At 42.5% G+C, this 25,192-nt stretch overlaps 1 protein-coding gene across 4 annotated transcripts in view; it reads right to left on the bottom strand.

Annotated features, from left to right (window-relative positions):
• ZFAT (zinc finger and AT-hook domain containing) overlaps positions 1-25,192 on the bottom strand; it is a 148,955-nt gene that overhangs the window by 72,312 nt on the left and 51,451 nt on the right. For all 4 annotated transcript variants that reach the window (XR_012157074.2, XM_073330062.1, XM_073330060.2 and 1 more), the window contains exons 5-7: positions 13,862-14,015; positions 11,564-13,023; positions 9,969-10,201 (exon numbers count right to left, since the gene is read on the bottom strand). Coding sequence is in view for 3 of the 4 variants with exons in the window: in XM_073330062.1 (XP_073186163.1) it covers positions 9,969-10,201; positions 11,564-13,023; positions 13,862-14,015 (1,847 nt within the window). In the remaining variant the exon portion in view is untranslated. The remainder of the gene's footprint in view (positions 1-9,968; positions 10,202-11,563; positions 13,024-13,861; positions 14,016-25,192) is intronic.

Here is a 25,192-nt window from a genome sequence, read left to right as displayed (position 1 = left end):
CAGAGATTGCACTTCTCAGAACACAGTGCCTTCAAAGTACGGCTTGTCAACCTCCATAATCCTATGGAGTGCATCCAGCTGAAGCTGAACCTTTCAGAGTCTTTCGTCCACAGAGTTTCACAGGGTTGCATCATCTAGTTCTGAGTCTAAGAATATTCCTGTCATTCTCCTTCTGAGAGCTTGTTACAGCACTAGTCCTTCAGAGTAACCCCATCACTCTCAGAGCCAGCCCTTAAGAATTCCTCTGTTACAAAATCAAGCATTTCAGAGCCTACCCAGGTCACAAATGCAGGGTCCCAAAGAGGGTCCCCATCACAGCTCTTGCTCTTCTGAGTGCCCTTGTCATGGATGATGACAAAGCTGATAAAAGGACTTGGATGGAGGCTGTAATAAAGCCCCTACCATATTCACAACATCTGATTTTTTTCCCCCTTTTGTAAGAATAGAAGTAATTTATCCTATGCCTTATCAGTATACCTGCCTTTTAAATGCCTTTGAAGATTTTCTGAAGGACACAAAAAGGCGACGTGTTCTGAGAGATAGCTCTACCTTTGTTCTAGATTGGCAGCACAATCCAGCCAGCTACTTCAATTTCAAAATTACAACAGTTCCTGAGACTTAGACCAGGTCTACACTAAAAAAATAGGTCAACCCAGCTACATTGCTTAGGGGTGTGAAAAATCCACACCCCTGAATGACCTAGTTAAACTGACCTAACCCCAGTGTTGACAGCACTAGGTTGACAGAAGAATTCTATGTCTGCCTCTGTCACAGATTTCCCATATAATGCTAGGCAAGTTACTGTAACCAAAATTTTCACATCTAGCTATTAATTGTGTCCCCCTCACTTTCTGGAAGGACCCATTAACTGGATATTTACTTGTTTTTAAAGGTATGTGAGAGTGAGTGTTCCCCTTAGGCAGCAATGCCTGCAGATGTTCAATGCAATTAGAAATTGTGCTTTATTCAGAACGAGTTTTACTAAACATATTCATCTCAAGGAATTAATAAGAACTGGTATTTTTACCCTTGTAAAAAAATACTGATATTTGTAAAATACTGTATTAAACCAATTAGATATAAAGATGCATATGTCACGTGAGTACTAGTAATGGTCTTATTACAAATTCTGCACCTTGTCAATAAGAAAAATCCTATATTCCTTAGATGCTCATCAAATATTTCTTATGTAATTTAAAACCCTAGCTCATGATATTGAAATACACTTTGAACTCATGCTTGGTATACAAATAGGAACAACCTTATGTAGAAAATATTGTTCAGTGTATAGTAAAGAATTCAAGTAAAAGTATGAATCTTGGCAAACTGGCATGAACAAAGAAAACCTGCTTTCTGCTAATGCTGGCACTTGAAAAAGATCGCCAGCACTGATCTACACTACTTGGGTGCACACGCACAGTTGGTGTCAAATCTGAATCCTCGAGGAGGCAGATATCACTGGAACTTTCAAGAATTGTCAATATAAACCTGCACACTTGTTGCTAGCAACAACCACCATCTAACAAGGTGGATCTGAGGAGGGCACGACTGTTCTGAAGTAGGCCTCTCCTGAAGCTGTCAAATCAAGAGACGAACGTTGTACAAATGTCTGAAGTTAACTGAAGGTAGCAGCCTTGTGGGTCTCATACATGGAAACCTCTCTCTCACATGCCACAGAAGCTGCTTTAGCCCTGATGAAAGGTATTTTTCTAGTACCAATCCTCCACCTCAGGAGAAGAAATCACGTTTTACCAACAAGCAGGTCATCCTTCTAGACTCCTTATCTCAACATCCTTTTCCTCTCTGATCTCTCCTTAGCTGCAGGAACTACAAAAAAAAATCAGTTACCAGGCAAGTAAAAGAAATACATTTGAAGCCTTGAGATGTTACCTGGTAGATAATGGCAGCCTGGCTAGATGCAGCAGGTGCCACCACAAGGGAATGAACAAGAGAAGTTGCTTACTTTATATAGTAACTAGAGTTCTTCAAGATGTGTGGTCCCTATCTGTATTCCACTGTGGGAGCATGTGCACTCCACGTGTTTGAGACCAGAAGACTTTTGCTAGCAGTGTCTGTTGGTTTGTGCCTGAGCCCTTCCTCTCCTCACACTCTGAACCGAAGATATCAGGGGCGGTGCAGACTGACCACCTTGCCAGTTCCTTCTCTACTGTGTATAATATGCAAGGCTCTGAAGCAGAGGGGAAGAGGGCTGGTCATGGAATACAGGTAGGTGGGTAGGAACCACACATCTCGAAGAACTCCAGCTACTGTACAAGGTAAAAAGAAAAGGAGTACTTGTGGCACCTTAGAGACTAACCAATTTATTTGAGCATGAGCTTTCGTGAGCTACAGCTCACTTCATCGGATGCATACCATGGAATGCATCCGATGAAGTGAGCTGTAGCTCACGAAAGCTCATGCTCAAATAAATTGGTTAGTCTCTAAGGTGCCACAAGTACTCCTTTTCTTTTTGCGAATACAGACTAACATGGCTGTTACTCTGAAACCTGTACAAGGTAAGTAACTTCTCCTTCTTCACATGATGATCCTTATTGTATTCCTCTGTGGGTGACTGTGAAGCAGTATTAATTGCAGAGGAGGATGCACAGACCTCTATGGTATCAATACCTGGAGGACTGATGTGGTGAAAGATGTGTCAGCTGCAGAAGCTTGCACCAGGGTGTAATGTCATGCGAAGGTATGGATAGAACCCCATTTTGCTGCTTTACAGATGTCAGTAACAGAACATCTTGAAGGAAGGCTATCGAAGAGGCCTTGGCGGATGGTTGTCTGTTAACTCATAACACAGCAGAATGAAGCCTGGAATCCACTTTGAAGGTCTCTGGGAAGAGACTGCTTCCCCTCTCATCCATTCAGCAAAGGATATAAACAGTCTAGGCAATTTCCTAAAAGATTTTGTTCTTTGTAGGTAGAATGCCAAAGCTTGAGGGACATCTAGAGCAGTGGTTCTCAAAGCTGGTCCGCCGCTTGTTCAGGGAAAGCCCCTGGCGGGCCAGAGCAGTTGGTTTACCTACCGCATCCGCATGTTCAGCAGATTGTGGCACCCACTGGCCGTAGTTCGCTGCTCCAGGCCAATGGGGGCTGTGGGAAGCGGTGCGGACCAAGGGATGTGCTGGCAGCCCTTCCCGCAGGCCCCATTGACTTGGAGCGGTGAACCGCGGCCAGTGGGAGCCGCGATCGGCCGAACCTGCGGATGCAGCAGGTAAACAAACTGCTCTGGCCCGCCAGGGGCTTTCCCTGAACAAGCAGCGGACTGGCTTTGAGAACCACTGATCTAGAGAATGAAGTCTCCTATTCTCACTGGTGCAGTTTTGGGAAGAACACAGGTAAGTGAATTGTTTGATTTAGATGGAAATCTGAGATTTCTTTAAAAAGAAAAGGAGTACTTGTGGCACCTTAGAGACTAACACATTTATTTGAGGATAAGCTTTTGTGAGCTACAGCTCACTTCATCGGACGCATGCAGTGGAAAATACAGTGGGGAGATTTTATATACACAGAGAACATGAAACAATGGGTGTTACCATACACACTGTAACCAGAGTGATCAGGTAAGGTGAGCTATTACACGCAGGAAAGTGGAAGGGGTGGGGGGAGGAAACCTTTTGTAGTGATAATCAAGGTGGGCCATTTCCAGCAGTTGACAAGAACATGTGAGGAACAGCAGGGGGGGAAATAAACATGGGGAAATAGTTTTACTTTGTGTAATGACACATCCACTCCCAGTCTGTATTCAAGCCTAAGTTAATTGTATCCAGTTTGCAAATTAATTCCAATTCAGCCGTCTCTCGTTTGAGTCTATTTTTGAAGTTTTTTTGTTGAAGAATTGCCACTTTTAGGTCTGAAATTGAGTGACCAAGGAGGTTGAAGTGTTCTTCCACACAAAGATGGACTACAAGCCGTTAGGAACAGTATCCCCAATAATGTCACAGCAAACCTGGTGGCTGAAGTTTGTGACTTTGTCCTCACCCATAACTATTTCACATTTGGGGACAATGTATACCTTCAAATCAGCGGCACTGCTATGGGTATCCGCATGGCCCCACAGTATGCCAACATCTTTATGGCTGACTTAGAACAATGCTTCCTCAGCTCTCGTCCCCTAATGCCCCTACTCTACTTGTGCTACATTGATGACATCTTCATCATCTGGACCCATGGAAAAGAAGCCCTTGAGGAATTCCACCATGATTTCAACAATTTCCATCCCACCATCAACCTCAGCCTGGACCAGTCCACACAAGACATCCGCTTTCTGGACACTACGGTGCTAATAAACGATGGTCACATAAACACCACCCTATCCCGGAAACCTACTGACCGCTGTACTTACCTACATGCCTCCTGCTTTCATCCAGACCACACCACACGATCCATTGTCTACAGCCAAGCTCTACGATACAACCGCATTTGCTCCAATTCCTCAGAGAGAAACACCTACAAGATCTCTATCAAGCGTTCTTACAACTACAATACCCACCTGCTGAAGTGAAGAAACAGATTGACAGAGCCAGAAGAGTACCCAGAAGTCACCTACTATAGGACAGGCCTAACAAAGAAAATAACAGAACGCCACTAGCCGTCACCTTCAGCCCCCAACTAAAACCCCTCCAACGCATTATTAAGGATCTCCAACCTATCCTGAAGGATGACCCAACACTCTCACAAATCTTGGGAGACAGGCCATCCTTGCCTACAGACAGCCCCCCAATCTGAAACAAATACTCACCAGCAACCACATACCACACAACAGAACCACTAACCCAGGAACCTATCCTTGCAACAAAGCCCGTTGCCAACTGTGCCCACATATCTATTCAGGGGACACCATCACAGGGCCTAATAACATCAGCCACACTATCAGAGGCTCGTTCACCTGCACATCCACCAATGTGATCTATGCCATCATGTGCCAGCAATGCCCCTCTGCTATGTACATTGGTCAAACTGGACAGTCTCTACGTAAAAGAATAAATGGACACAAATCAGATGTCAAGAATTATAAAATTCATAAACCAGTCGGAGAACACTTCAATCTCTCTGGTCACACGATTACAGACATGAAAGTTGCGATATTACAACAAAAAATCTTCAAATCCAGACTCCAGCGAGAGACTGCTGAATTGGAATTCATTTGCAAATTGGATACAATTAACTTAGGCTTGAATAGAGACTGGGAGTGGCTAAGTCATTATGCAAGGTAACCTATTTCCCCTTGTTTTTTCCTAACCCCCCTCCTCAGACGTTCTTGTTAAATCCTGGATTTGTGCTGGAAATGGCCCAGTTTGATTATCAGACACATTGTAAGGAGAGTGATCACTTTAGATAAGCTATTACCAGCAGGAGAGTGGGGTGGGGGAGGTATTTTTTCATGCTTTGTGTGTATTAAAAGATTTTCTACACTTTCCACAGTATGCATCTGATGAAAGTGAGCTGTAGCTCATGAAAGCTTATGCTCAAATAAATTGGTTAGTCTCTAAGGTGCCACAAGTACTCCTTTTCTTTTTGCGAATACAGACTAACACTGCTGTTACTCTGAATCCTAATAAGCAGGCATCCATGATTAAGGTCTTCTCGGCTGGGGTGGGGAATGAAGGGAATCACACACACACACTTGCTCCCCACCAAGTCAGAGAAGCTCAAACTCTGGGGGGAAGCAAGACTAGTTTGTCCACACTGTCTGCTCAGCAAGTAAACCACCTGAAGCCAAGCCGGCAGGCAATGAAGATGAAGTTTCACAAAGGATGTCACATATCTACAGGAAGAGATGTAACCTAGAAGGATGAGACATGAATGGACTGATATCTGTGGGCTCAGTTGGAGTTAAGTGACACATTCCTTTATTGGCTGGAACCTGTCCTGAGGAAAAAAATGCATGTTGTCCCAATAAACTCTGTGGGAGCTAAAATGGACTTTTTTGTATTTAGAGAGACAAGGTGGATGAGGTAATATATTTTATTAGACTAACTTCTGTTGGTGGACTGGAAGGGACAAGCTTTCGAGCTTCACAGAGTTCTTCCTCCAGTCTGTAGAAGGTAACCAGTGTGTCACAGCTAAATACAAGGCAGGACTGATTGTTAAGTACAAGGAATTAACACATGTTGTAGGGGACCACTTAAAATGAAATGGGCAATTAACACCTTTACAGTCATAGGACAAAGGAGGGTTAGCAGTAGCAGGGTGTTTTAAAATTGTTGTAATGAGCCATAAAACCAGTCTCTCTGTTCAGAGCTTGGTTTTGGTGTCTAGCCGAGTTATGAAGTTTAATTCACAGGCACATCTGGATAGATTACAACTCGGCAGCCCTCAAAGGTCGTGTCAGAAGTTTCTTATGTGGAGGTGAGGGCTGGAAGGAGGAAGAGGGGGAATGTTAGGTTTGCTACATTGTACAGTAGGCTGTTTTCTTGGTGGTTCATATCCCCTTTGGTTAAAATGTTTGAGGTGTTGGTCTCCATCTATAGGGCTGAGGCCTGTGGTACTTACTTTTTGGTGCTGAAGTGGAGACTCCCAGTGGACCAAGGGTTGCCCTTGAGTTTTTCAGTGAATCTAATGAGTTATGTGTCTTTTCACAGAAGAGGTTGTCTCCCTCACAGGATTAATCTTCAACTGTAACTTGTACCTTCCCAGGGAACCCAGAGGATAGGAGCCATAAAGCCCTCCATATGACTATAGCTGTCACCATCGAGCAGAAGGCCATATCCACCACATCGACTGAGGCCTGCCGAGTGAGATATCACTGCAGTCATTGAAGAAGTTCTGTCACAAACTAAGGATGGTAGAAAGGAAGTGGAGAGGAAGCCAATCCATCCTGTCCCTTATACCTTCGATTTGGAGCACAAAGAGGAAAAGGGCCCAGGCATGGAACAATGGATGCTGCTCTTAGGATATAAATATTCAGACCTGTCTGTAAAGACCTATACTCTAAGAATTTAGGTGTATTCTTATCACTTGGGTAGTTATAGAAGTATACAAGAAAGAATCAAAATCACTGTCTGCCGGTGTAAGGGCCTTCTCTTACCGTGACAGTCTGAGGCCCTGTGCTTAGGCTAAGGCCTTTGGCTAAGCAGCAGAGGCAACCATAAGTTGGGAAGCGAACGATCACAGCCTCACATCCCAAACTAGTCACATGGAAATAAGATGCTATTGGGCTGTTAGGAATACAATCCTATCCTGATAATGCCTATCGCCTCCAGAGAAAGGGAAGTGCCTAGAAGATGTAAAAGGAAACTTAGTTTGATAGCATCCTGTCTGGCAAGAACTCACTTATCAATAGCTGGGATGTGAAATCCTCATTTCTGCATTTGTTCTATCACTGTAGTCCCCATTTCCCCATTGTTTGTCTGTATAATCTCTGTCTGGTTCTGTGATTGTTTCTGTGTGCTGTATAATTAATTTTGCTGGGTGTAAACTAATTAAGGCGGTGGGAAATAATTGGTTACATAATCATGTTACAATATGTTAGGATTGGTTAGTTAAATTTCAGTAAAATGATTGGTTAAGGTATAGCTAAGCAGAATTCAAGTTTTACTATATAGTCTGTAGTCAATCAGGAAGTGGGTGGGTGGGGAAATGGGGTTGGGGAAATTGGAATCATGTTTTGCTAAGGGCAGGAATGGGAACAGGGACACAGGTGTAAGGCTCTGTAGTGTCAGAGCTGGGAAGGGGGACGCTAAGGAAGGAAACTGGAATCATGCTTGCTGGAAGTTGACCCAATAAACATCGAATTGTTTGCACCTTTGGACTTCGGGTATTGTTGCTCTCTGTTCATGTGAGAAGGACCAGGAAAGTAAGTGGGTGAAGGAATAAACCCCCTAACAGCTGCCTGTAAAAATCTTCTAATCTCATTAGCAGAGCGCATGCACACCATCAGGGGAATACACCGAGGGACCAACACTTGAAGAACCATCTTATATGGGTGTCATATAAGAACAGAGGTTAGACAGATAAGATACTTCTTGCTGACCTCTGCCTCTGTTCCCAAAACGTATCTAATCAGCTTCAGAAGATTCATAGAAAAAGCTAGCTGCCCTTCCTCTGCTATTCTAAAATATCAAGTAAGTAAAGGGACGTCTCACGTACTTTTGAATAACTCTGTACTTGGAGCTTCTTCCATTCTGGTGGTCAAGTTTAAAGCTTCTGAAATCCTTCAGGAAAAGGATATGAAGCACCCATAGCCTCATCAGAGGAGGAAGAAGCAGCCAACTGATTCAAAGAATCCTCTTCAACTTAATCCTTATCTTTTTATTTTCCCTAGGACAGATGTGAAGTACCGGAGATTCAAGTCTCCCGGAAACAGAAGGATGTTAACAGACTGATTCAGTTGGGGAGGGGAAAAAAAAACTACTCAAGGTCCCTCTGGGGAATTTTTCATTGAAACAGCAAATTCAATTATGTGTTAGTTACACAGGCCAGCAAGACTATACTCCATATAAGAGACCCATCATAGAACCCATCAGGAAGAATATGAAGCCAAAGGAGGAATAACCACATGACCTGCAGGACAAAGGCACTTTCTGAATGCCTCAGCCTTTTAAAAAGAAGCTGCAAGCAACAAGTATACTGTATAGGAGATTTGAAGGCCTAAGGACTCCCTGGAATGGGCCTACAATTCCATCCCATTGGCAACATGGCAAAGCTCTCAGGCTTTAAGCCTCAGAACCAAAGTAGCTTCTAAATGCCTGATATCAAATGGAGACATGATCAGGAATGGATCCTGACTACAGTCTAAAAAAGATAAAACTGGAGAGAAGACAATGCTAGATTAAGCTCTCTTTGGCTACTCAGCAGCACTGGAGCTGTAAACCCAACCAACTCTGAGGAAGGTGATAAGGTAACCAAAAGGGAATCAGACAATATAAAAGTATCCCCTGACAAGAAAGAATCTCTAAGTGCCAATTCCCATGACAATGAAATTCCCTCCTATACCAATCTACACCTCATGCAAGCTTCATCGCTAATTTCTTATGGGGCTATAGGTGAAGGTGAGGGGAACAGTCACATCTCCGCTTCCTTCTTCTTTGATGCAGAGGAGGAAGTAGTCTGTGTCAAACTCAATTCTTGGAATCTGAAGACTTTTTGGAGCCAGACTTCAACCTTCACACAAATGACATTCCAGGCTCTGAAATGCCAGGTCCTTATGAAGCAGGTGCCTGAAATGCCTTTGCAAGCAAGAGAACTCTAAGCTTCAATACCCACTTCTCACAAATATGGGAACTTCTCATGGGATCCACCATGCTCAATGGCATATTCATACCCAATGAAGCCAAAGAATAGGGCTGACAAGCCTGCACTGAATTGGACATAGATGTGCCATAAGTGATAAGAACTATGTAAATCAATAAGATATAGATCCTGGAAACTTCACAATTGTGTGGTGTCTTTCTAAATGCTAATAACAATAAAAATACACTATGGGACCATTAGGATTACAATCCCTTTTACAGTTTCATGTCTGATGTTTGGCACCACAAGGGAGTTGCATTCTGCCCTAATAACTACGGCTTACTAGAAGGTTCCATCTCAACAAACCGGGTACCTGTAGAATCCAAGAGTGGGTATCTACACTGACTCTTCAAAGGGAACAAGAAACTAACATTTTAAAAAGTTTTCTAAAGTTACTAAAAATTTCAAAAAGAAACTCCATGACCACAACTGAAGGAACCCAAACTTGGAGGTAGCATATTCCAGAAGACTGACTGCTGACTGCCAAACCAGTCTCAATGGCATTACCCTGAATTATATCAGTATTTATTTAATACATGCATCATTTCTCAAGCATAAATAATATTTTACAAATGTGGGTCCAGATACAGGTATCGTATTATTATTATAGCCAATTGCACTTGAAATAAACTATCCACGTCATGTAATATTGTCACTTGATTTTGAAAATTATGGTGATGACATAAAACTTAGATTAAAAAAAATACTATTTCATTTGTACTTACCAGCTCGGTGTGAACTTTAAGATGTGCCTGGAGCTTGTATTTATCTGGAGTGGAGTAGTCACAGTCTTTGGTGGGACATTTCAGCAAAATGTTACTGTGCTTCTGAATGACATGACGCTTAAGGCAGTTTTTGGTGATGGAGGAATAATTGCACTGGGAACAGTAATACAAATGCTCTCGAGTGTGAGTACGAACATGCATGTCATAATGCACCTGGTACCAAAACAACTTGCCTAAAAATAAGATTAAACAATCAAACATGAAAACAAGTTTTTTTTCTGAAGAATTTTTTTAAATTGATATTATAAAGAATTCAAATACATATTTAATTTCAATTCAAACCACAACATCTGAATCCTTTCCTTCTGTGTTTAGTGAAAGGTTAGCTGTCAAAATTATCTTAATACACCTCACTGATGCAAATATATTTAGAAACAACAATTGTGGCACCTCCTTAATTGACATGTACTAAAGAAAGAGATCTTAACAAGGGACCCCTTCATGGAGGATATCATAACAAATGTATTCCTAATGAGGAAGTTCTTTAAAAGGTGTGCCCCTAATTAAAACATGAAAATGCAGGAATTCGTAGTAAATATGGTTTAGCTGAACCAACCATAAGTCAGGAGGCCTTGTTGACACTTGCCCCTCTGTTCCAAACTGTTCTAAAATAAGGACTCCAGGAAAAAAAGTGATTAGAAAATCTTTGAACATGCCTGTACAAATATGCTGACTTTAAAGAATAACTCTACATTTAATTACTGAATGTCTTCAAACTTGAATTCCTTTCCCTTCTCAGCGATGAACACTATAACAAGACAAGTTCAGAGTTTCTTACTTTCTCCATTTTTGAATTATGCAAGCACAAAACTTTCCGTCAGAACATCGGTGACAAGTGTATGCTACTCCCCACTTTTGTAACTTTCACCAAAACAACAATAACTTTGGTCTCAAACTAAGTATTGAAAATTTCCACCCCAAAGGAATTTATTTGAGAAAGTTATGTCAAAGGGAAACCACATCAGTAATTTAACATTACATTATTTGCTATCAGAAGAAGTCATCAGACATGTCTGGTGTATATATACACATCTCTACATACTGCAGAAACATGAAAGGCTGAATTCTCCACTATGGTCCATACAGAGCTTGAGCACTATGGAGAGCATGGGCTGATGGTGAGCTGATTGCAACTCCTTGGTTCTGCTCTGCCTGGCCCCAGCAAAAGTTAAAGCAGCAAGGGGCACGGGAAAGGAAGAGAAAACAGCAGCTTTAACTTACGTTGCAAGCATACCATCCCAGACGGATGTTACCCCAGCAGAGAATCAGGCATATCAGAACCTCACTTTGCCAGGCCTTCTCCATTTTCCAAGGTTTCCTTGGTAGATTTAAGTTCATTTTGCACTGTTTATGCAGCACAAAATATTTTCAGAGGACCAGAACCCAGCCCAGAACCTTTGTACTTAAGTCAGAAATTACTATTGCTACAAATGAAGAGATGGACAAATGCACCAAACTATAAACCAGAATGCAATGAAAAAAGTATGGCTATGTGACTTATTTGAACTAACTCACAGTATTCCACTGCTCCTTACCACAGTATTCACATTCCAAGTCTCCATACACCTTCCTGATCTTCTCACACAAGTCTGTGTTCATTTGTCTCTTTTGTAAACTGTCCAATATCTGCATAAAGGCAACAGCTCCACTTCGATTATCAGAAGTCATATTATGAGAGTCCAGCTGTGGACTGATGACTGAATCTGATGCTGTAGCAGGGTTTGTGGACTCATCTGTGTTTTGATTTGGTGACTTGCTAGTTTCTAATTCATTAAGACAAAAGGGTTGAACTTTCTCTTTGGAAGCTGAAAGGTTCTCTATGTCTATATTTTTCTGACTTATATTAGAGCTTTTGCCTCCAGACAACAGCGGAATTTCCTCACCCTGCATATTCACTGAACTATCACGACTGACTTTCTGCACATTTTCATGAGAAGCCTTTAGCTCATTGGAAGCACAGGTATCATTTTTCAATAAGAAACAATCTGAAGCCAGGTCTGATTGAGGGTCTGGTGCTGCTAGGTCTGTTGATGGTTGATGTGGTGTTTCTGGTACATTCTCCACCGGCAAGTTTTCAAATTCTAAAGAAGGGGCAGTCTCAATCTTCAGAAGACTACCAGGCAGATCATTATGGCTTCCATCTATGGTATTTGATTCACCTTTACAAGTAGATTGCTTTGGTACGCTAAGAGCATTAGCACCTAGGGGAGTGAACTCATCTGCACTCTGTGATAACTGTTCTCCAAGTGCTTCCTGCTGGATATCACCTCCTGGTTCCAGAAGGCAGAAACTTTGATTGATAGAACTGTTAAAAACAGAAGTTTCTTGTAAATGTCCATGCAGTTCTTTGATATGTGCACGAAGCCTTACAGAACTGACAAATTTCTTCGAACACACAGAACAAACATACACAAATGGATGTTTTCGGACATGAAGTTCGAGTGCTTGATACTTTGTGGCTCCATGGCCGCAAAGTTCACAAGCAAAGGGCCTTTCATCACCGTGGACTAGCATGTGTCGGTCTCGATCCAGTTCATTTTTGAATTTACGTTCGCAAATATGGCAGTCATAGAGCAGTTGTCTCTTGCCTTCTCGGGTCATCAAGCGGAGCTCATCAAATACATCTTTCACTTTTTTGTCTTGCAAGTCATGTGTTTCCTTGATATGTTTAATTAGATTTTTGACATCTGAGTATTTCTTTTTGCAGAAGCGGCAATGCTGCTTAATTTTCTTGTGGACTCTCTCAATATGGACTTTGAGATGGCCTTTGCTGAGACAGGTGAATGCACAGTAATCACAACTAAACTTCTCTCCTGTGTGTTTCCTCATGTGGACATTGAGGTTGGCTTTTATAGCACTGGCATAGCTGCAGTATGAACATTTGTAAGGCTTTTCGTTTGTGTGAATCCTCAAATGAGCCTGAAGAGAGTGTTTAAATTTGAACACCTTGTTGCAGTATTCACATGTAAAAATTTTTAGCTGAGTAGGACCTAACCTAGAAAGAAGCCAAACAACCAGAATATAGTTATCTTTAGAATTCTGATATATAGTTGCAAAATATGCCAAAGCAGCCTTGTTGTGTATTATGGACTAAGGGCATATAAAAATCTTCATTTTATGGATGGGGGAGAAACTAATTTTTTAATTAGTGGATATGCCTCTCACACTCCACCTGCTCTCCCCTCCCCCCCCCACGACTCAGACAAACTAACTGTCATATGTTGCACATCTAATTTTTTTTTAAACCCTTGTATCTATTTTTTTTTAAATTCAGGACTAACCCATTCTAAAGTTTACGTTTCCAACCTTATTGTGCTGAACTATTGCTATTAGACAAATTAAGGGGGAAAATGCTGTAAACATATTTGCAGAAACTCAGTTAAATTTTACAGTCTCAGCACTTGTGGAAATATGACATTCGGGAGACTCAGTTTTGGTAGCAGTAATAGTTAACTTCATTGAACTTGTAGCTCTTCAATTTATAACGACAAGATTGGTTCTCTTGAGAGAAAGCTAACATCTGCCTCACAAAGTTGCTGAAGGATAAGATATTAAACCATTCAAGGATAATGAAAGAAAGGGGTAAATTCCAATAGACAAAGGTGCTATTTTAGGTTATGATGATTGTCTACCTATTTTTAACTTTTTATACTGTTGTAACTCTTAATATTTGACAGACTCTAATGGTCTAGCTACTCTGACTCACCTGATGTATAATCTGTTTCTGCCTGCTGAAATAAGGGAAACAAATGGAGGAATTTCCATTTACATGATGCTGGATAAGGAAACATTTCACTCCCAAGTTTAACATGAACCCAAGTACTTTAAAATACCTGCTTGATTTCATTGGCTGCTCATATGGAGTTTGTTGAATGGCATATTCTTGATACCCTCTTCGTTGAGCTGTGTCTGGTACTGCTGTCTCAGGATTTGTTGCTGATTCAGTTTCTGGGGGAGCAGCCTCAACTGGAACAATTTTTGTAGCTCCTAAAATTAAAATAAAACATAAAATAAAACATAATAATGCTTATGAAAATAGTGATATTAAAATGCAGTTGCCCTGTGACTATTATGCTATTCTACTTTGGTTTGTTCTACTTATTTGCATGTAATAGTAGAAAGACTTACAGTAAAACATTGCAGATCTTTGTTGTATTGTAGGTGGGCATAAGTGATGCCAGTTAAGGTTGCCTGACACTTCCATTATAAGATCCTGTTTTCAATTGCTTAGATCTTTGCTAGACTTTAACCATTTGAACTGAAATTTTACATGACAGGGTATCTGCCTCAGGTTGAAGTTTTTGGGAGAATTTCAGACAAAATGATTCAGCCATTTCCAAGAACGAGGCTAGAGAAAAAACAACTTTTACCAGTATTAAAAAACAAAAATAAAAAACAAACAAACATCTTTTTAAAGAAAAAAAAAGCTCTAGACCCCTCCTGCTTTTAACGCAATTAAAATGTGGGGCTGAAGGAGGAAAAGTGGTTTTTTTTTTGTTTTTTTGTTTTTGTCAGAGATGTACCTTTGGGCAAAAATCAGCCCAAATTTGGCCAAGTTGTAAACCTTTTTAAAGATCATATTTTGCACATGCTCAGTGGAGACTGAGTTTAGCAGCTGAGACCTCTGAATATCCCATACTTGCTGAACATGCTCCAGCCTCTTACAGATCCAATATCTGATCAGATTGCATATACCCCACCCCCACAGTGCAACTGAGAATGCTCCAGCTCAATGCTACAGAAGCAAAGCTGGACTTTCCCTGTAATAACTTCTCAAATGGGGTAGGGTTGGGCACTGAAACTATGAGCAGGGAGCCTGTGTCTCCAGTGCTCTGGTGCCAGCAGAGGGATAACAGTCAGCAAGGAGGCGGGGAAATAAAAATAATATTAAAAATAAATAAAATGCAGAGGGGACAAAAGCTGGACCAGGAATGAGGGAAAGAATAGAAAGAGGAGCCTCGGACTGGCTGCGCAAGTTGACCAGGATTGGAAGCTGGAGCGGGAAACGATCACATTCTGTTTTAACTCATTCAGTGCACTGGATGGACCTGCTCTGTGAATGAATCAGGATTGCACAGTAAAGGAGGCAGTTGTCTGTATGCAACACATTTGTTGCAGAAGTTGGAAGCTGTGCAGTGAATGAGGTGGGGGATTGCATGAAGACAATCTCTTTGCCTCAGCTCCCCATCTGTAAATTGGGACAATACCACCTCCTCACTTCACAGGGGCATTGGGAAGACAAAAAAAGTGTTTGTGAAGAACTCAGAAACAATAGTGATGAGGACCACAGAAAAGCCCATGAGCAATCTAATAATTCTGTCTTTAGTGGGTTTGAATAGTGGGCAGTAAATAAAGCATGGAGACATACAATGCACAATAAGGAGAAAACAAATATTGAATAGTTGCTTATTCGGTGAGTCCTGTCCATTCCATGCACTGAATAAGGTAGTGGTCCTATGAAAAAAAGTAGAATATGATCATATAATTAAAGACTGTATCATAATGCATATGCAAAAGAGGGACAAATTAAGGTTACCTGTTCAACCTTAAGTCTGACATTTCCTAACTTTTGAGTGCTTGACTTTGCAAACTTAATATCCTTTTAACATATATTTTGTGTGTGTGTGTGTGTGTGTGTGTGTAACCTTAGACCTAAAACAGCTTAGCTGAAATAAGTTACTTCAAGCACAGTTGGCTGCATTAAGTCTCAAAGTTTTTTTGTTTGTTTATGTCAGCATTTGATCACATTTCGGTTTACAGCATTAGAAACTAAGAAAGATCTAACTGGGAAAGACGACAGAAGCTTGTTTCTTTTTGTGGCAAAAGAAAGAACATAGATGAAATGAAATATGAATATACTTTGGAAATAATAGAATAGAGCACAGAGAACAAAATTAAAAGGTAAAGTCACATAGGACAGTTTAGATAAAGTAAGAACGATTTTTTTTGTAAACCTAGACTCCCACTATGTTATATGAGAGAGAGAGAGAGAGAGAGAGAGAGAGAGAACAAAATGATGCATATGAACTATTCCTTTCATCATGAAGGAACAAAATTAAGGTAATTATCTTCCCACCGATCAATTTAAAGAAATTATCCTTTACAAAAAATAAGCAATACTTAAAAAAAAAAAAAAAGGGGGGGGGGGGGGACGGACTTAGTTGAAAAATAAACTAAAAAGCCCAAGATTAAACCTTAGATACTCTATGAGTGAAGGAAAGCTAGTCTGTAGGCAAATAACTAGGGCTGGTCAAAAATTTTCCATCAAAAAATGTTTTTTAATGGAGGGAGGGTTTGGGTTTTTTTGTTTGGTTTTGGGTTTTTTGCAGTGTTTGCTTTCCACAGGAAAAATTTTGACTTTTAACTGAAAAAACAAACTTCCAAAAATATAAATTTTGATTTCAAATACCACCACACCAATTCCTAGGAGTATGAAATCAAGATCCTTATGCCCATACTTAGAGCCCTGCGCGGATACAGAATTTGGATGAGGATATCTGCAGATATAAAGTAGTGTGGCAAATTGCCAACTTACTATGATGGGTCTCGCGCTTTCTCTTCTTGGGTGGGGGTTCAGGGCACCATTTCTTGGCCTGAACTGGGGTACTAACTGCCCCACTAGTGTCCTAGAGGAGGGGAGTGGAGATGGAGGGACCTGGGCCCGCCCTCTACTCCGGGTCCCAGCCCAGGGGCCCTAGGGATAGCAGTAAACCACTAGAACTAGCGGTTCCTTCTCCTGGGCTACTTCCCTCTCCTGCCCTTCAGCTTGTGGGGCTTCCTGCCCTCTCCCTCTGCACAAACCAGGTGTCCCTTTACGTAGGGTCTTGGTCTTCTTAGCCCACCACAGCACTTCTTCAAACTCTCCTCTGCTTCCCTCCAAACTGCTCTCTGTTCCAGCACCAATCCACTCTGCTTCAACTCCTCTTCTCTGATAGAAGCAGGGGGGGTTTATCATGTGACTGGCTTCAAGTGCTTTAATTAATTTATAGCAAACTTTCTTCCCTCTACAGGGAATAAGGCTCCCTTCTAACACTCTCCTGCTGCCCTCTGGCCATGCTGTATCACAGTAGATATCCGCAGATTTGCAGGCTCTACCCATAGTCTCTTCTATGGGCCAGGTTTCCCAGCAAGACTACATGTTCCATGATGTATTGTGGCCAGAAACTCTCCTATGATGCACTGAGGTTGCTCACGAAGAGGTGAGATGGTAGTGCATCATGAGAGAAGTAGTTTAGCCAGGGAGCCCAGAAAATAACAAAAATTTCTGATCAGCTCTACAACTAATACCTGCAATGCACACCACATTTAGAGAATAGTACACTCAAAGGCCCTGATCAGAATAGGGGCCCCATTGTGCCAGATAGTATATGTTCCCAGTAGACACAGTCCTTGGACAGTTAGTAGGCTATCTGTATCTCGGACTCCCTCTTGATCTCAAGTGCAACCCACTCAGGTCTCAGGCCTGGGAGGAATTATATGATTCTCCCACTCTCAGACCTGGGTTTGAGCTGACATCCCCTGGTACTAACCATGATTATCTCAGCAGGTCTGACTTGGACTCAGACCCTGCAGTTCTGTTGCCTGGGAAGCAGTGACCAATGGTTAATACAGTGGCTAAATAGCCTTCTTTAAGCAAAGTACTACTTATTTAGAACCAAAGAGAAAACATATCTTACTATCCCCAACTGTGACAACTTGGGGAATCAATCTATATGTAACCAACCTATGAATTTGAGTTGATTTTCTTAAATTGCTGCTTCACTGAATGCCTCAGTATATGAAGAATCCACCATCTGCTATCAGAGCTGTGCCACACATCTCCCAGACCATTCATTCTTCTTACTTTATCTTGATGGTTGCCCAATTGAAATGGTAGCACGTTAGCACAATGGGTTGGTTGAAGCTAGGAGAACCATTTCCCATCCCCCACCCCCAATTTCTCTGTAGAGGGCTGGGGTTTGAAGCAGTAGTATTTCCCCAGAAGGAGGAACAAAAAGATGAGCTCTTTAAAACAGAGACTGGGTCAGTTAGCGGGAGAGAGGAAAATTAGGGCAAGGGAGAGGTACAAGAGGCATGCTTTTGTAGCAGAGGGGATTTCTGACTGCAGGACCAGCAAAGGTCAAAGGAAGCTGGCTGGGTGGGGGCGGGGGAGAGAAGAGACATACATCCATGATGCAGAGAAGAACCATTAGCTGCAGGAGGAGGATCCTCGACACCCTAAAGTAGCCTAACCTAAGCCCAGAGAATGCTCCAGAATAGTGAAGAAACTGAGGCAGGGAATGGTGTATAGGTGTGTCTTAATGTGAAGAAGATCATCACAGCTCCTCAGGGCATAGGGCAGCTGGACTGCCAGGTTCCATTTTCTTGAAGGGGTAACAAATAGAGAGCTTGTGCCCAGAGAGTGTGCCAGAGAGGCCTAAAATGAGACAATGCTGAAGCCTACTCATTCAGCAAGCTTAACGTGCATAGGGCTCATTGCGGTGGGACCTAAACACAGCAGCCTGGTTAGCGTCCAGTAGAGGGAGCTTTGCCAGGACTGTGATATCAAGGCTTACCATTAGAGCCTTACAAATCTGCGGATATATGCTTTCTATCCATGGATGCGGACATCTGTGGACCATGTTTGAGGATAGATGCGGATCCAAATTTTGTATCTGTGCAGGGTTCTTCTTACCATTACCATTCCCTGGATCTGGGAAAGACCCAACTTCCCCAGACTCCTGCTCCAGAGCGTCTCTCTGTCGGCTTGTCTCCCTGGAGAGCCCCTGGGAACTGATCCCCCTTCCTCTTTTGAGAGGGCTTTATAACGGTTTAGTGTTCTTATGATCTCTAGGCTCCAGCCACTTCATGTTGGAACCTGGCAGTATGTCACTGTCCTGTTATTTCCCCCCAGCATTTGTTGGGAGGTTTGTTTATTTATAGCTGTCATGTTGCTTTTCTGCTTGTTTTTTTCTGACAGCCGTCTATTGAGCTAGATCAATAAATTCATATAGAAAAGTCTATAACCAGCTATACAAGAACTTCACCACATTGACCAGGTCACATACAGTGTTCATAAAATGATTTCAAGTATCAGAGGGTAGCCATGCTAGACTGTATTCACAAAAACAACAAGGAGTCTGGTGGCACCTTAAAGACTAACAGATTTATTTGAGCATAAGCTTTCGGGGGTAAAAACTCCACTTCTTCAGACTCCTTGTCATAAAATGATTGTATCTCAGTACTCTTTTAGATTATTATATAGCAGCTCCATGTTTGCCACAGTCCCAAAAACCTTACGATCAAAGAAGAAAAGCAGTATATGAAGGAAAGTAGAATGACAGACAACCAACATATTTTATATATGTTTACCATTTAAGAAAAAAATTGGCATTACATAAATGAAATTTCAACATTCCTGTCTCTCAGTTGAACCATCACATATTGGCTGATTTCTTGCATTTACTGAGCAGATGCTGGTTAACTGCACTAATCAGTATAGTATCTTGATTCCAAATACAGGAAGTTTAATTTTCATTGTAAGCCTAGTAGGGCTATATTCTCTGCTTCAACCTCAGAAAAGATTTTAGATTCTTAGATTTTATCCCTTCTTCTTGCCAGCAAGTATCACAAGGTCTATTGAAAAAAGTCTAACACTAAATAGCAAGTGTGTGGACTGGTCTCTAAGAGAGACAAGATCTGAGTTCATCTTGATCTTCTGTGGTAGAAAATTCCACAGGCATCCTTCACCTAAAATGACTCAGCTATGGCTCCAACATGTTTTGTAATTTCAAACAGACTGCTGAGGTTGGTCCCTGTTTCCTTTGCCTGGGTGGGTGTGAAGGATTGGTATTGTATGGTTATGTAGCAAACCTCTAAACAAGTGGCTGTGGCCTTTCCTGATTTGGGATTTTTTTGTCTTGTGGCTTCTCAAACCAATTGCAACGGGGATCAAGTAGGGAATAAAAGGTGTGAATTTGTTATCTTTTTACTTTATAGATAGTTTCTGTGGGATATCATATTCTTGGTTCTAGACAGATTCTCTCTGCTGGGATATGCTGTTACTAATATTGTAATTCCTGACATGGTATTTATCTACTATAGCCAATTTCTTGTGTACTACATTACCTTTTCGTTTGGCTAGCAGTTCTTGTTTTCAATGGTGAAGGAGACTTTTGGATAGTCTGTGGTAGTCCAATAAGTTGCCAAGCATGAAAGCTTCCTTCCCTGTTTAGACAGCTTTCCTGTGACCTGTAAGTCAGACAGTCCCTTGTGCTGAAGGTGCTTTCTACCATCAGACTAGCAGGGATAAACTATGATGTCAGTTTCAGGGCCAGATTACTAAAAAGAAACCAAACCAACCCATGGGTGTGGAAGATGGAAACAGTCAGGCCTGGTCTACAGTACATGGTTATTTCAGAATTAGCCGAGTTAACCTTGAAATAAAACTGATACCGTCCACACGACCAAACCAGTTTTCTCGATTTAAAGGGCTCTTTACTATGAATTCTGTACTCCACCTCGGCAAGTGGAGTAGTGCTAAAATCAAGATTGCAGTTCCAGGTTACAGGTACTGTGGACACAATTCGATGACATTGTCCTCCAGGAGCTATCCCAGAATGCTTCCTTGTGACTGCTCTGGACAACACTCTGAACTCTGATGCACTAGCCAAGTAGGCAGTAAAAGCCCCGGGAACTTTTGAATTTCCTGTTTGGTCACTACAGCACAGTCCACCATCACAGGCGACCATGCAGAGTCCACTATCTCAAGAGACCACGCAGTCCAAGATTTGCAGATGAGCTCCAGCATGGTCCTAACAGGAGGTACTGGATCTCATTGCGTGTTGGGGAGACGAATCTGTTATGGCAGAACTACGTTCCAAAAAAAAGGAACACAAATACATACGCTAAAGTCTCCAGGGCCATGATGGAAAGACGCTACTCCAGGGACACAGAACAGTGTCGTACAAAAATCAAGGAGCTCAGGAAAGCATACCAAAAAGCCAGGGAGGTGAACAGGCGCTCTGGGTCACAGCCCCATACATGCCACTTCTACCATGAGCTGCATGCAATTATGAGGGGTGACGACACCACTACCCCACCACTGTCCATGGACACCTACAAGGGCGGAGTAGCATGGAGCGAGGAAGATGAATTTTTGGAGGACAAAGAGGACAGTGCACAGGCAGCAAGTGGGGAATCTGTTTTCCCCCCAGCCAGGAACTATTCTTAATGCTGGAGCCAATAGCCTCCCCCTACTCCCAAAGCATGCTCCTGGACCATGACCCTGGAGAAGGCACTTCTAGTGAGTGAGAGCTTGATCGGAGCCATACGGTGGAGGTGGGGAGAAACCCAGCCATGCTGGGCTGTTCACGTTTAGTTTAAAGGGCTCATCCCTTCTCAGAACCTCATCGGAGCCACACTGGGCTGTTCGCGTTTATTTTAAAGGGCTCATCCCTGCTCACAACTCTCACACTGTACCCTGGCCAGTCATGAAACTGGCTTTCAAAGCTTCTCTGATGTGCAGTGTGCCCTGCTGCGCTCTTCTAATCGCCCTGTTGTCTGGCTGTGCGAAACTGGCAAGTTGCCTCAACCTCCCACAGATATTGTGGAGCACACAACAAGCAGCAATTACAATTTGAATACTGGTTGTGCTGAGATCTAACCGAGTCAGTAAACTACACCAGCGCGCTTTCAAACGTCCAAACACACATTCTACCACCATTCTGCACTTGCTCAGCCTATAGTTGAACTGCTCCTTAGTACCGTCCAGGATGCCTGTGTACGGCTTCATGAGCCATGGCATTAAGGGGTAGGCTTGGTCCCCGAGGATAACTATAGGCATTTCAACATCCCCAACAACAATTTTCTGGTCTGTGAAGTAAGTTCCTTTCTGCAGCTGTTCAAACAGACCAGAGTTCCTGAAGATGTGAGTATCAAGCATCTTTCCCAGCCATCCCATGTTGATATCGGTGAAAGTCCCTTGTGATCCACCAGTGCTTGCAGCACCACGGAAAAGTACCCCTTGTGGTTTATGTACTGGCCGCCCCGGTGTTCCAGGGCCAAGATAGGGATATACGTTCTGTCTATCACCCCGCCGCAGTTAGGGAATCCCAGCACATTGAAGTCATCCACAATGGTCTGCACATTTCCCAAAGTCACTAGTTGATAGCAGCTGGTCAATGATTGTGTTGGCTACTTGCAGCACAGCAGCCCCCACAGTAGATTTCCCCACTCCACACTATTTCCCGACTGACCGGTAGCTGTCGGGTGTTGCAAGCTTTCACAGGGCAATGGCCACTTGCTTCTCAACTGTGAGAGCTGCTCTCATTTTGGTGTCTTTGCACTTCAAGGCAGGGGACAGCAAGTCACAAAGTTCCATGAAAGTGGCCCTACGCATACGAAAGTTTCTCAGTCACTGGGAATCATCCCATACCTGCAACACGATGCGGTCCCACCAGTCTGTGCCTGTTTCCTGGGCCCAGAATCAGTGTTCCACAGCACGAACCTGGCCCAACAGCACCATGATCTCTCAATCGCCATATGCCATGCCATCTGTGTCCATGTCCTCATCACTAAAGTAATGGCGCTGTTGTCGATTCCTGCCCGGTTTTGCAGGTACTGCACATTCTTCTGGATAATGTGCGAGGTATTTACAATGGTCAAAGCTGCAGCGGAGATCTGATCGGGCTCCATGGCTATGGCGCCTGCACGAGTAATCCTGAAAAAAGGGCGTGAAACATAGGAGAGCAGAGTGGCAGAGGAAGCTGTGCTGTTTGGCTCACAGTAGCCGAACAAAGGCTGAAAACGTTTGTCTTCTGTGGCTTTCACAGAGGCGAGTGCCCAGGACAGACAACATGGAGAAGCTCGGAAGCGTGGCAATAGCGGGAGAGCAGAGTTGGCGCCGGAAGCTGTGCTGTTCGGTTCACGGTAGCCGAACAATGGCGGAAAAGGGTTGTCTTCTGTGCCTTTCACGGAGGTGGGAGCCCAGGACAGACAACATGGAGAAGCTCGGAAGTGTGGCAATAGCGGGAGAGCAGAGTGGGCGGCGGAAGCTGTGCTGCTCGGTTCACGATGGCCGAGCAGAGCTGAGTTGGAGAGGTGGATTCATAGTAGCAGAAGAGCAGTGATGCACCATCTGCTGAAAGCAGTATGGTGTCTGTACGCCAAAAAGGTGCAAAACGATTGTCTGCCATAGCTTTCTGACAATACAAACCCAGAAACACCCGTGAGAATGTTTTTGCCCCATCATGCACAGGGAGCTTAACCCAGAATTCCAATGGGCGGCGGGGACTGCGGGATAGCTACCCACAGTGCACCACTCCGACATTCGATGCTAGCCTTGGTACTGCGGACGCAATGTGCCAATTCATGCATTTTAGTGGGGACACAGAAGACTGAATGTATAAAATAGCTTCTGAAAATTCAAATAGAATAATTTCAAAATAATTTTGTACTGTAGACGTACCTTAAGCCTACAGGGCCCAGCATTAGCAGTGGCCAGAGGAACTATAAATGCCCCTTCACGCTGGAGGAATTACACAGGGGAAAATAAAATTAACATAAATTAGAAGACTGAGGATATGACATTTACTTTACCCAGTGGTGGCCATTAACACATTCAAATACACTATCAAAGAAAAACACCAGTCAGTCACATTTAAGAGTAAATACTTTTAACTGAAAGCAAAACTGTGTGTGGTCAGTGCAATTTCTAGTGGAGAAATGTTAACAACAACAAACGCCTACTAGTCAATTTAATCAGAGGTCAAGGACTGATTAATCTTCCCTCTCACCTCTGGGAACATGGGGTCCCTCCTACTAATGAATAAGATCCTTCAGTGCTGTCATAAATATAAAGGAAAGGGTAAACCCTTTTAAAATCCCTCCTGGCCAGATGAAAAATCCTCTCACCTGTAAAGGGTTAAGAAGCTAGAATAATTTCGCTGGCACCTGACCAAAATGACCAATGAGGAGACAAGATACTTTCAAAAGCTGGGGGAAGAGAAAAACAAAGAGTCTGTCTGTGTGATGCTTTTGCCGGGGAAAGAACAGGAATGGAGTCTTAGAATTTAGTAAGTAATGTAGCTAGATATGCGTTAGATTATGATTTCTTTAAATGGCTGAGAAATTAAGCTGTGCTGAATAGAATGGACATTCCTGTCTGTGTGTCTTTTTCTAACTTAAGGTTTTGCCTAGAGGGATTCTCTGTGTTTTAAATATAATTACCCTGTAAGGTATTTACCATCCTGATTTTACAGAGGTGATTCTTTTTATTACTTCTTTTTTACTGTTACTTCTATTAAAATTCTTCTTTTCAAGAACTGAATGCTTTTTTTCATTGTTCTTAAGATCCAAGGGTTTGGGTCTGTGGTCACGTATGCAAATTGGTGAGGATTTTTATCAAACCTTCCCCAGGAAGTGGGGTGCAAGGGTTGGGAGGATTTTGAGGGGAAAGACATTTCCAAACAACGCTCTCCTAATAAAATAAACCCAGATAAACGTTTGGTGGTGGCAGTGGAAGTCCAAGGACAAAGGTAAAATAGTTTGTACCTTGGGGAAGTTTAAACCTAAGCTGGTAAAAGTAAGTTTAGGAAATTTTCATGCAGGTCCCCACATCTGTACCCTAGAGTTCAGAGTGGGAAAGGAACCTTGACAAGTGCCATGGGAAGAGGCGTTTGCAGTGCTGCTGCTCAAGCTAAACTTATTCTGTGGGTTAATATAAGCTTTCAAAGTTTCTAAGGCTGTCAATCCATTACCTTTCCTGAGCTCTAAATTCATTCTATGAAAGAAAAATTAATCAAACCTTGTCTAGCTGTCCCTGTAGGAAAATTAGAATCCCCCTAATCTGTTCTAAAGGGATTTTCAAAGATCAGTTGAGCTATAATCTACAGTGTACACGATATAAAACAGCGTCCTAAATAGTGCAGAATAAAAGTTTATTGAACAGCTAATATAACCATTTTGAAAGCATCTTGCATTAGAAAAAGGAGACATGCCGTTTGAGGCCTGGTCTACACTAAAAGGTTAGGCTGACACAGCTACGTCACTCAGGGGTGTGAAAAATCCACATCCCTGAGCAATGTATTAAGCCAACCTAACCCCGGCGTAGACAGCGCTAAGTTGATGGAACTCTGAGAGAGGTGCAATTACTTATGTTGACAAGAGAACTCCTCCCCACTACT

Source organism: Lepidochelys kempii, chromosome 2 (assembly GCF_965140285.1).
Source record: "Lepidochelys kempii isolate rLepKem1 chromosome 2, rLepKem1.hap1, whole genome shotgun sequence".
Classification (NCBI taxonomy): domain Eukaryota; kingdom Metazoa; phylum Chordata; order Testudines; family Cheloniidae; genus Lepidochelys; species Lepidochelys kempii.
This window is presented reverse-complemented; position numbering and strand designations above follow the sequence as displayed.